Here is a 12,400-nt window from a genome sequence, read left to right as displayed (position 1 = left end):
CCTGCTAAGCTGCTTCGCTTCTTCTTCTTCTTGTTTACTACTGACGGTTGGCTTTGGTCGCAGTACCGCCACCTTCTGCTCTGGAGTGTTAACGCTTCGCCTATGAGAAAAAGGAGCAGCGCATGAACCGAACGAAACACACGCGAACCGAACCGAGACAGTCGAACCGAACGGTTCTGACGGTTTTCATAAATCGTCCCATCCCTAATATATATCATATGTGGAAGCACAGTATGTACCGTATATATCCTATGTACCTTTTTCTTCCTTTGGCACCCTCTCCTCCTTTGACTATTTGAGCTGATGTAACGAGTAAATTTCTCCACTCTGAGATCAATAAAGTCAATTAATCAAACCCCATTCTTATAATGTCTGGTGAGAATCTACATTAATTTTGCAATTTTATATATTTTTTAAATGATTTGTCAACCCCAAGAAATCCTTTCATGACCCCAAGGTTGAGAATGGCTGCCTTAAACCACGGCGTCGGCTACTTTGTAATGTGCTTGCTGATGTGATGTGTGGCTGAAATACAGCCGTTTTTCTATGGAAACCAATTCCATAAAGCCCTAGAAGCATTGTTCTTGAGCCATGTCAAAGGCCACATGAAGTTTGTAGATCTGTAGCTATTAGATCTAAAAGAATGTTTGCAGCCTCTATCATGTGCCTCAGCATCTGCTCTCACATGATCTCACATGGCCAACAACTCCTTGTTAGAGCGCTCTCCTCCTAATCAATTTCCTTTTGTCATGATAACACCATCACCACCTTGACAAGTGAACACTCAGATAACACAGCACCTACTGTTTAGCAGTAAGGAATTATTTAGTAAATATTAAAACCAGACTGACCTAAAATCAACATCTCCAACTATGGTTAGTAAGTTTCACTTCTTTCACTTCATCTACTGTATTTCTGACAGCTCCTCCTTCTATAGTGTTGTCTTAGAATGATACCACTGCTTCTTTCATTTCATTATGTAATCTGAAGTCAAAATATATAATATAACATCACACTGAATCCTTAATTAAAGCACTAATGGGACGTTTCTTTGCAACATCTTCACAAAAAAGTAAATGAAAAACACTGTTATATTTCTTAACACATTACAACTTTGTATTGACTACCTCTCAGTTTTGTAATTCTATTTGTACCTCCAACACTAATATTTACCCTAGTATTGCTAATTTTACCCTCCCTCTAAACCTCATCCACACCATACTGTAGCTCTAACCCTAACCCCTGACCCTAAAAATGAAAGTTCTCAGCATTAGTACCATGCTTTAGCCTCTACAGAGCACATCAGTCCTCAGGAAGTAAAGGTCCAAAAGTGGTAACATGACAGTACAGACTCCCACAAAGCTCTTGTAATGTTTCATCATCTCACATCTTATCTTTGTAGAACAACAAGAACGGTCTGTGCAGCAGAAGCACATCAAATCTTTAGCATCAAAGAGTTGCATGACGCAGACTCTATGTTCACTGACAAAATGTGAAATGATCTTTAATTGTATACATGCCATTTGTTCTAGATACAGTAGGTTTTGTGAACCCACAAACAACAGATACTTCAGCATCAGTGATCAGTTGTTGTTTTTTTAATCATGAAAGTAGAGCTGAGTGACATTTCAAAAGTGAACATGGGCTTAAGAACAGACGTGTTCTGAGTCAAAGGAGATTCTAATCTCGTTGTTGTGTAGGAAAAGCGCTTGAACAACCGTCTTTGCCCAAAACAAGCTGGCAGTGAGCATGACTGAAATAATCTGTTTTAAATAGGTTAGAGAGACAGTTTTCAAAGCACTACCTGGCAGAGATATACATAAATAAGACGTCTCCCCATAAGGAATCTAATGCTAGTAAGCAGAGTAATGCTCTGCTCTTCACTTTTGCATTGACTCAGCATTGAAGTGACAACCATTTGCTTAAAGATGCTTCGTTTATTCCTCCTCTGATCACACCAGACACTTGTTCAACACTTAAGATTACAGGAGGCCCTTGTTTACGAGCCTCATATGAATCTTCTTCCTAATCTGACACATATTCAAAGGCTAAGAGTAGGCAAGATGAAAAGGTTCTGGCAAACTTGAAGGGGTTGTTTCATATTATTTAGACATATAATGAAATGTCTGACTTTTACTGAGTTATGGCCAAGGTATAAAAAGGTTGATAAACATTTAAATGAGATGCCATATGTCTAGATATAAGTCAAAAGCATCTTGTTTCTATACAACTTGTTAAGTGCCTTGAGATGACATGTGTTGTTAGCTGGTGCTACAGAAACAAACTAAATGGAATTGAACATAGATTTACAATTCCTCAAAAAAACTTTTTACACCTTTTGTCCGATACAACCGCAAATATTAACGTACTGATAGAACATATAACAGCTCTTAATTTTGAGGTGAACATGAATCAAGGGGGAGCCCCTTGACCTTATTCAAGTCATTTGATTGACTCCTACTTAACAGTTACTTAAAGGTATAGTGGAGGATTTTCGCAAAATGCACATGTACAACCCTGTACCTACTCCTGAGAGGAGCGTGTGCAAGAGCATGCACAAACCCATTTCTCCTCGTGCACGCTCTGTTTAAAAGTTGCTGTTTGCATCACTCATACAAGCTTACTTTCCAAAAGAAGAGTTGCAATTTTTCCACCATGTCAGACTCAGCACGGGTAAGTGAAAATAGGGACGAGCACGTAGGACGGGTTTATGTAAACATATCACCAGAATGATTGAAAATTAGGAAGCCACTTATTTTGACGATCCACCTGGAAGAAAACATCGTCCACTAAACCTTAAATGTAAGATTTTACATTTTCATTAAACATACAAATCAGTAGAGAATCCAAAATGTTCTTCCTGTCCTTCCCGACAACCGTGCATGTGTGGATGGTGTGTTTAATGTAATGTTTTACTTCTTCCTCAAACTGACCCTACACAGCCAAGCTTCCATCCATCTATCCATGCAGGGTGGCAGAAAGCATACTAGAGAGGACAATTAGACCAATATTGATATATGCAGACACTGGTAGGAGACTATAGATTATTCTGAGAGAACTTACTTAGATCTGTGTTTGCTAAATAAATAAACTATGAATTATTGATTTATTATGCCTGAATTTGAACTGAAACATGTTTTCTTTGCTATACCCTTAAGAATAAAACCTTGGATATGAAATATCTATCCAAACAGAAAGACTTACTAGGTTTTGGAAAAAAGCAGAAAATCTGCACCAAGCCTCCAATGAAAGAGATATGGTCTCATAATAGCTGGGATGCGACAACAGCTGAAATGTAATAAATAACAACAGCAGGATTGATAGCAGCTTGTGATTAGTCATTTAGATCTCTGCAAAACATTTTATGATGTCTGTTTGCTTCTCATGACCATCAAGCCCGGCTCTCAGGATGAGCCGCCTTCCATTACTGCAGTTTGGAAATCCACATATTTCCATCAATAAACCGAAATTTAACAAGAGTAGCGAGTTTGTGTCACAGCTCCATGAACCCCACTCCCACTCTCCAGACACGGTGTAGGAAAAATGCCCCCCCTCCCCAGTTCAATGTTGTTGTTTTTTATGCCTGTGGACACATTTTCAAGGATAGGAGCTTGTTAATTATGAGGTGAGCTGAATGGCAGCACTGTGCATGAGTGTGCTGGAGCAGGAAGGAGGGCAGGCTGGGACCCCAGGCACAACCCGGCTCTGCACAAAGACCTGCTCAGTACTGCTGCCGTCACACGAAAGGGGAACGCTAAAAATGAACCGTCTGCAGAAGCCTTACAGTAAGAGAAGCATCTGAGGAACTCTGGGGTAAATCTAAACCAAGTATGAACAAAATATCTCCTATCAATCAGCTTGATAGAAAAGCCTCCCTGCTGGTATCTGTGGAGCAAATCCATCACTGGCTACACGGCTGAAACGCATTTTGTTTGTCAGTCTTTTCTCAAAATGTACTGTGTTGAGGGGAAGATATCGGTTGAGGCATCAGAACTTATAAGAATGTGCAGTGTGGGGATGTCAAACACAAGATAATGGAAGAACCGGGAACAGAGAGGGACGCTCCTAAGCCTCTTTGCTCCCTTGACCTGTTCCTGACACATCATCAGATTAGACAACAGAGATAAAGACAAAAAAGAGCAGCAGGATTTGTATGACTTTTCGAAGAAGCTTTTTCAGCTGTTCCAACAGCTTAGCAGGATAAAGAAAAATATAAGGTCTTTGGTACAGACTGTTTTATGATCGAAAAATTTTAAATACATAAGCTTTAGAAAAGACTAATTTAAAGTTTGTACATAAAGTTTATATTCTTTATACTCATATGTGCTTCTCTACTTTTAAGTTATGCACTGAACTATATAACCCTAACTTTAATCTGGTCTGAATTGCAATTAATTATTTATGATCACCCTTTACACTGCCAGTAAATGTAACCAAATTGCTTTAAATAATCCAAGAAGGGGCATCGAAGAAAATGTTTAGAAGCTTAAACATGGTGAGAGAACCACATAATAATATATTCAATGAACAGAAGAAAAAAAAATTATTTTTTAGCACCTTGTCAGGCATTGACTGATCAGAGCTGTGCATTTGTACTGTATAGGTTACAACAGACTATTACCACTTCTGAACTGATAGGAATATACATTCACTATTTATAGGTTAAAAAAAAAAAAAGATTCTTCCATGATTCAAATAACTAAATGAATGCTCAACATTTAATAGATGAAGTGAGGTTATTATCTCATCAAAAGGCATTCATTCTTTGGAAATATGCAAGAATTCACGTCCATCTTATAGCTACTAATCCCAAAGATTTTCGGGGACCTTGGCTGAAAAGTGTATGAGAACAGACATGGAGAACAGGAACAAAAACAGAGACAAAAAAAAAAAGCCACAGTGGAGCCAGAAAGTTTCCAGCAAAAAAAAAAGAAATGATCAGACACTCTGTTAAAGCAATTTTCCATTCAGTAAAACACTTTCAGAGCTGTTAAACTAATTGTACAACCTACCATATTGTTTGAATCATGACGGAGAGGCCAATTAAATCGGCCAAATTCACAGCTCAATTTACACAAACTATAACAGCATCAAATAAAGTCATTAACAATAAAGCATTCTCATTTTAGGCGACAGAAGCAGAGAGAGAATCAAACTTTAGGGTTGTGGACCTACTAAAACTTCCTTACTTTTGAGAACTAAGAAAGGATTTAAGAACTTTAAGTCTGTAATTCATGACTTTCTCCTTTTTATAAAAGATGCAACATTAAGTTCTTTTATCTTAGCCATTTTAATGAATTAAAAATAATGCAGCATTAAAAAGAACCTACCCAAATTTGCAAAGTCTCCTGTTAATAATTACTTCTGTATTTTGGAACCAAAAATGTTTAGAAGGCAAAATAATCCATTTATGAGTAGATTAGGTTGATTTTCAGCATGATTGGCTTGAAAGTTGACTGGTCAAGCACAAATTTGCAGCATTAGTTCTTGTTGTAGGAAGTGAATAAGAGCAACACAGAGCTGAAAATATGACATTTATTAAAAGCTACTTTTTAAAGTAGTAGGCTTCACAGTTTCTATATTTGATGGAATGCACAACTGCTTCTTTTGGCTGTAGATTTTATTTCCTTTTTTTTTATTTTTCAACCTGGCAGGCAATAAAAATATTAGTAATTATTTTAAGAGTGAGATGATATATAAACATGTTGTCCTTAATAACATAAACCAGAAATTTTAAGCTAAGAGTTTCATGAAGTCCACCTGAATTTATTTAGGTTTTATTTGCTTAAAACCTTAAAAAGTATCTGCAATGGGTGACGGCTCCTGTTAATAATAACAATACTTTGGACTTGTAATGCACTTTATATTTATACAGATCCCAAAGTGCTACATAGTAAAACAGGTAAGTGCTAAATAAAAACACATTGTGAGAGCATGAGAAATAAAACAGTAAAAGGAAAGATAAAATAATCAAAGACAATAAGTTTAAAAAAAGGGAAAAAAGGGGGGGGGGGCGATCTCAATTAAAAGCCCACTTAAAAAGATGGGTTTTTCACAATTTTTTGAAAAGACCTGCCCTCTCCAAAAAAATGCACGTGCACAACCCTGTACCTGCTCCTGATAGGAGCGTGTGCAAGAGCATGCAAGAGCCCATTTCTCCTCGTGCACGCTCTGTTTAAAAGTTGCTGTTTGCATCGCTCATACAGTACAAGCTTACTTTCCAAAAGAAGACTCACGTAAGTGAAAAGTGAAAATGGGGACAAGCATGTAGGGCGGCCTTACGTAAACATATAACCCAAATTTTGTCAATTAGGAGGACTGCTTATTTAGATGATCCACCCGGAAAAAGAACATCCTCTACTGTACCTTTAAGATTTTGAAAGCAAAAAAATACATAGGAACAATGAGAAGGTGACTGCATGATTCAGTTCTGTTGTGAAAACAATACAATTTCCACAAAAGCACTAACAAATTGGTCTTTTTAGGGGGTAAAAGCAATGATAGATATTCTTATTAATAAGCTAAAAAATTTCAAATTAAAGCCCTCAACTGCAACAACTTTCAAGGCCAGGTTAGAGTAGCTGCACTCGTCATCAAGAGAGCTTGGCTGAGAGGAAGAGTTCAGCTTAGTCCACATCTACTGTACTGTACAGCCCATGCCTGCTGCTGCAGTGAAAGAGGGTCATTCAGTCAGGCTTCCATTCAGTCAGGCTTCCTTAATCCTCAGATATGTTAAGGAGGAAGATGTCTCAGCTAAAAACAACCCTGTGTGTTTGAGTCAACATTTTTATAAGATCTGTTTATTTGCATGTTGTGAGTCAACTGTTTCGCAATGGCTAATTGGATGAAAACAAAAAAAGATTAGCAAGTTGTTCTCTTTTTTTTTTTTTTCTCTGGAGAAACTTTCCATGAAAGAGGATTCTCAAGAGGAAGACAGATGTTACACAATTACACTTCTTTACTTTTAAATGATATACAGAATTGATAATTGTTGAAACAGACATGCTTCAAAGGTGCATGTTGATAAAACCTGTTTTAGGACCATGATGTTTTCCAGGTTGATGGTCTATTTTTATAAAAAAAAATATATGCTTCTGTTTTCCTTTCAAAAACCATATTGAATCACAATAAATGTTTCTCAAGGCCTAGAAAAACGTGGTATCGGACAAGGATTTTTTATTTTATTTTTTAAATCATTTGCTTGGGGATTGGTAGCTATAATAAATAAAATGCAAATGTATTCCCATATCAATGAAATGCAAACAAATTCCTGGCCTTGTAAACAACATTTTGACGCATGTTTGATGAACGCTTAACAGCATTACTTGGGGTAATATCATAATCATTTTACTACCTGGTATAATTTAAACTGCTCCACCAAAATAACCTGAGGCACATATTTTTTTCCACTTTTTCTTTTTGTTTTATTTTTCGATGAGTCAAAATTAAAATCAGCAGGTCAGACCTCAGAGAAAACCATGTATTAATATTGGACTGAGAAAGAATAATAGGTTTAGCTCTAATGATGCTGTCTACTCTGTAGGAAAAGAATGGAAAATAACTTTACAAATAGACAGTATAAAGGTAGCTACTTCCGAAAAGTGCTTAAAATATTTGGAAAAGAAAAACGTTCCTCAAGATTCCTGGAATTTTCAATAAGTATTTATTATCCAGATTCTTTTCCTCATTAATTAACAGATGTAGTTAAATATTTTTTTGCAGTTCTATCAATGCTCTTGGAGTCTTGGGCTCCAACTCTGTCTTCCAATGTTTTATTTAATTTATTTAGGGGACAGAAATGTTTCACACTGAAGCATTTGTAATAGCTGATTTTTGTTTCACCCAGTTAAACACTTTCATCAGGCATTGACAAACTGAGTGGATTAATGTACATTTTTTCGTGGTACTCAACTTTCCCATTTGTCTTGCATGACCAAAACAAGAGACACTTTTTGTTCAAAAAACATAAGTGACTCGTTGGAAAAGTTTTTAATGATAGGCTGAAAGAAAATCTGGGAGGAAATTCAAGTCACAATTCAGCTTATTTTTAACCACTATTCTTCTCATATGATGGCTACAGTCTAACCCATGAGCTTATTCTGCAACACATTTTAATCATCTGGCTTATGCCACATCTGTGCTTTTATTTTCAAATCTTTTGGTCATTTTAGATATTAGCACTAAGAAGGACAGCTTCTAGTTTCTAGACTAAACACTCAAAACGGACGATATTTGAATGGTTTCAAGCTTGTGAAAGAACTGGAGACCTGCAGACTTACAACCACACTGAAAAAAGGCTACTCCTCAGCTCTACAGCTAGCATGTCATCACTTCCTTCCTTTAAAAGACAGTTATGATCCCACAACAACAGCAGAAGCTGACTGGCATTAAGAATTGGGACACAGGAGACTTCTTTTCAGCAATTCAGGCAGTGACTTTACACAGCTGTCCTATGAACAATCACCTTTTTTACAGTCATATAGGAAGAAAAGAGTGACCTAAAGTCTGGATCAAGTCAAAGTTTTAGGACCCTAAAAAGGAATTAATTCAAGGCAGATGGGGATCAGTGTAAGGAATCAGTGTAAAGATCAGACATGAAATTGGTAGTTTGCTCCTGAAGCATGGCATGCAGCCCTGTCTGAGCAAACATTACTAAGTTTGCTACCAAACAAATTAGTGATTATGGCTCCAGCATAAAGCACTTTGAGTGGTCGTGTCACTAGCAAGACACAAATAATTGAGCCAATTTACCATTTGAGGGCCTTCTATCTTTCATCAGGCACCATAGTTTAACTAATATTTTCTTTACATGCATGTTTTCAAACTTGTACGCATTAAAATACTTCACAATCTAGAAAGCCATATCAGCTGCATTATAAAAATGAGTTTCTGAATTACATTTAAACGAGTTTAAGTAACATATATATTAATAGCAATTAAAAAATCAAGGGGAGAATTAACTCATCAGAGTTTGAGGTATTTATTATAGGTTATAATGTTTGATGTTTAGGTTATTGAGTGATGCGTATCATTTGGGGGGGATTCTGTAGAAAGGGTTTGACAAAGGGAGGGACATTCAGTACAATTACTCAAGCTGATTGGTTACCTGCCTCCAATGTCCAGCTTTTAGCCAATCACAGTCACAGCAGCAGCTTATATGTTTCATGTTTCACAGAGTTAACTTATAAATTAAACTCAAATCAAACCAAATCCAGTCGGGAAGAAAGCGCAGCCATCTTCCCATCCACAGAGGCAACAATCACATCCTTTAGCTGTTTTTTTACAAGGAAATAGAGGTTATTCCAACTGAAATCGGACCAGCCATGTTTGTTTTGCTGCAGCCTCTGGTTGACGCATTGATGTCATACATGTCAACACATTTCATTGGCTCCAAACTTTTCTGTTTCGAGGCCAAACACATCTGTTCACTTCTGGCAAGATGTATTTTTGGGAGTTTGTGAATTTAGAAATCTCAAAAAGTTTTTTTTGTTGTTTTTTTTTATATATCCTGGAAGGCAAACTTGCATAAAAAATGATCAATAAGAGTGATCACCAATCTGGCTTTTCATCCAGACCTATGCACAGATTCCAAAAAAGGAAAATAGTATAAAGAAGGACAGATCTATAGGTTGAACCTTGGGAACATCTGAAGCTGCCTCTGAAGCTGCGTATACTCCTGAGTTTCCCCAGTTAGGTCATTTTTTAAATAACAAACTGTTCTAAGTGGGCTTCTGGGTGCCCTAATATTTCATTTTTTAATAAAGAAAAAAAAAAGGTTCACATGCTCATTTATTTGAAATTGGAGTATTTTAGCTTTAAATACCTAAAAAAAGTCAGATGCACAACTTGAACCTAATTTGTGCAATTATGCTGGGGATCCCGGGGTTCCTTGTTGATTTAGGGGCCTTGGAATAGCTTTGCCAGTGTCTCTTTCTGATATGAAGAAAAAGAAACCCTGCAAAGTGTAGAAATTGTAGTACCTTCACCATCATCATCTTAAAACCTGCCCACATATCCTTTAAAATTTGTTTTATTCTTCTCATTTGCTTGATTTAAAATTGTGTACATACATTTTAAAACCAACCCTGCCATAGGATTACAACATGTACATTTAGAAAAGCAGTGTGTCCTTGGATGGTGTGTTGAGGAACACCAGTCTTAACCTTCACATCAGCTGGGTTACTGTTATCTTTAGAGACAATGAGGAATCCCAAAATGTAGCTCAAACCTGACAAAATGCCTCAATGTTGCAGACATGATCGCTTTCACATCTAAATAAAAGCAAACATTTTCCTTCATAATTTGATACACAATTCAATAACATGTTTCTGAATTAAAATCACTTGATAAGTGTACATTTTCTAGATGTGACCATTTTAAATAGAACATAGTTGCATTTAAAATGCTCTTGATCTATGCCTCATGGTGCAAAGCTGCTGCTTTCATGGTTTAGCTGTGCCTTGGTTAAAATGACATGAGGGTCATCACCAGACAGTTAAAAGTTACAGGGATCTCTGTGGCATAATATCTTGGTTTGAGCGGCTCATCAACAGGTGCACAAACTTCCGCGCGTCTCATCTAGTGACAAAAGTAGAGGATGAACTTACACGAACGCGTGGTAGATGAACGCCCAGGCTCTGGGTCTCTCCAGGACGTTGTATAGGTAGTTCTGTAGCCGCCTGTAGCGCACGTTTCTCCGGCCGCTCTGCGCGCTGTAGACCAGCGGCTTCCCCAGCAGGCTGAGCCGGGCTCCCTGCTTCCCAGCCAGGCTGTCCGAGCCGCGACCTCCGGTGGTGCTGCTGGTGGAGGCAGCGGTGGCAGAAGGGGACAGCAAGCCATCTCCCGCGTTGTTCAACATCATCTTCTGTCCGGATTCCACATCTTTGACGCCGTAGCCTTCGCTTTGATGTCTGGGTGAGGCTCTCATCCAGAGCCCGCTCCCTCCTCCACCTCCACCACCTTCGTCTCCGCTGTGGTTCCTGGGCATGGCATCACCAAAGCTGGAAGCAAGTGCGCGCAATGTCCCCAGCCGTAAGCGCTACAGTTTTCTCTGCACGTGTGAGGCGCAGAGCGGAAACCAAAAAAAAAAAAAAAAAAACACACACACACACAAAGAAAAAAAAAACACAGCAGTGCCAAACCTTAACCCGGCCGGGCGCACTACACACTTCTCACCGCCCTCTTACATCAGCCTCCCAGATTCATACATACATAAATACACAAAGGTGCCCACGTGTGCCCTCCCGGTAGTGACAGACTGCAGTTTGTCTGTGGGTATATTGCGCGCGGGGGAATAATGCACTGCGCTCTTCCTCTTGCGCGTCAGCCACAGATGCGCATTAGTTTTATCTCCGTCAATTTTTGTTGATTTTCGTTTAGGAATGTGGGCTTCCTGATTTCCATTTTCCTTTTTAGAAGGAGAAGTTTGCGCGTTGAGGCAGATTTCATGCAAATGAGTAACCGTCGCAGTTCTGATTAAGCAATAGCCTGGAAATTAACATGGGAGATTATACATTGGGTGTAGAGCATGCATCATTTGCCTGAAGAAAGCTCATTTCTCTAGTATTAAATGTAAAAAAAAATAACCCTTTATCTTTCTACCTTTAAAAGTATTCCTCTTTCAAATATAAAAGAGCAAAAATCTAAGTCACTACTGTGGATTAAACGGCTGGGAAGAACAGAAAGCAATATTTCATTTTCCCCCACTTTAATTGAAAGTGCTTTGAGGAAAGAACAAGCTTAAAGTCAGTTATATGCTGCGTGAGAACTTCCTCCTTAGGCTGCTTTTCTCATGAGACTTCTGCTGACTGAAACCTTTAGTTTCTGCATCGACCTGACCTTTCTGATCAGCGCGTATTTCAGAGACGGATCTCACTCAACTTCCTGTCACAAACGTGCAGAGACCTTCTTGTAAATGAGCGGCGCTCAGGTGTGCTCTGAGTTTATTGCAAAGAAAGTGAGAATGACGCTTCGTCCCCAGCCGAAATCAGTCTTTCTACGAAACGACGCCATCTACTGGTGAATGCCTGTAGTTTCAGACTCCTTTGAATCGGTTTCTGCAAACCCTTAGCCACCAAAACATGAAAAGTGATATATATGCCCCAAAAGTAGTATGATAATAATCTTTGACATAAGATTGCAATATATATCTAAAGCATAAGACTAACCGGTCGATATGCATGCCAAAGCATTCACTGATATCTCAGATAAAAAAGAAAAAAAATAATAATTCAGTTTCCTGTTGCAGCAGTATAGGCTTAAAACAAAGAACAGAAAACGTTTTGAACTTTGCTCTATTTCTCTTGTAAAGTCCAACTGATTTGGGAATGATTTCATATTTCGTGAGTACTTATTTTTTCAAACAGTTGATAGTGCCAGTTTGCTTTAACAAGCTTCACTG

At 38.1% G+C, this 12,400-nt stretch overlaps 1 protein-coding gene across 5 annotated transcripts in view; it reads right to left on the bottom strand.

Moving 5' to 3' along the window:
• Positions 1-11,260, bottom strand: part of LOC107103334 (potassium voltage-gated channel subfamily KQT member 5-like) — a 128,833-nt gene extending 117,573 nt beyond the window's left edge. For 2 of the 5 annotated variants that reach the window (XM_015403003.1, XM_015402999.1), the window contains exon 1: positions 10,608-11,260. In XM_015403003.1, the coding sequence (XP_015258489.1) occupies positions 10,608-10,987 (380 nt within the window). In that variant the 5' untranslated portion in view covers positions 10,988-11,260. The remainder of the gene's footprint in view (positions 1-10,607) is intronic. The other 3 variants (XM_015403000.1, XM_015403001.1, XM_015403002.1) reach the window with 3 other exon arrangements.
• Between the last annotated feature and the right edge of the window lie 1,140 nt (positions 11,261-12,400).

This window comes from Cyprinodon variegatus, unplaced genomic scaffold, assembly GCF_000732505.1.
Source record: "Cyprinodon variegatus isolate N-32 unplaced genomic scaffold, C_variegatus-1.0 Scaffold1423, whole genome shotgun sequence".
NCBI classification, from domain to species: domain Eukaryota; kingdom Metazoa; phylum Chordata; class Actinopteri; order Cyprinodontiformes; family Cyprinodontidae; genus Cyprinodon; species Cyprinodon variegatus.
The sequence above is the reverse complement of the archived record's forward strand: the minus strand, read 5'-3'. Positions and strand labels throughout refer to the sequence as shown.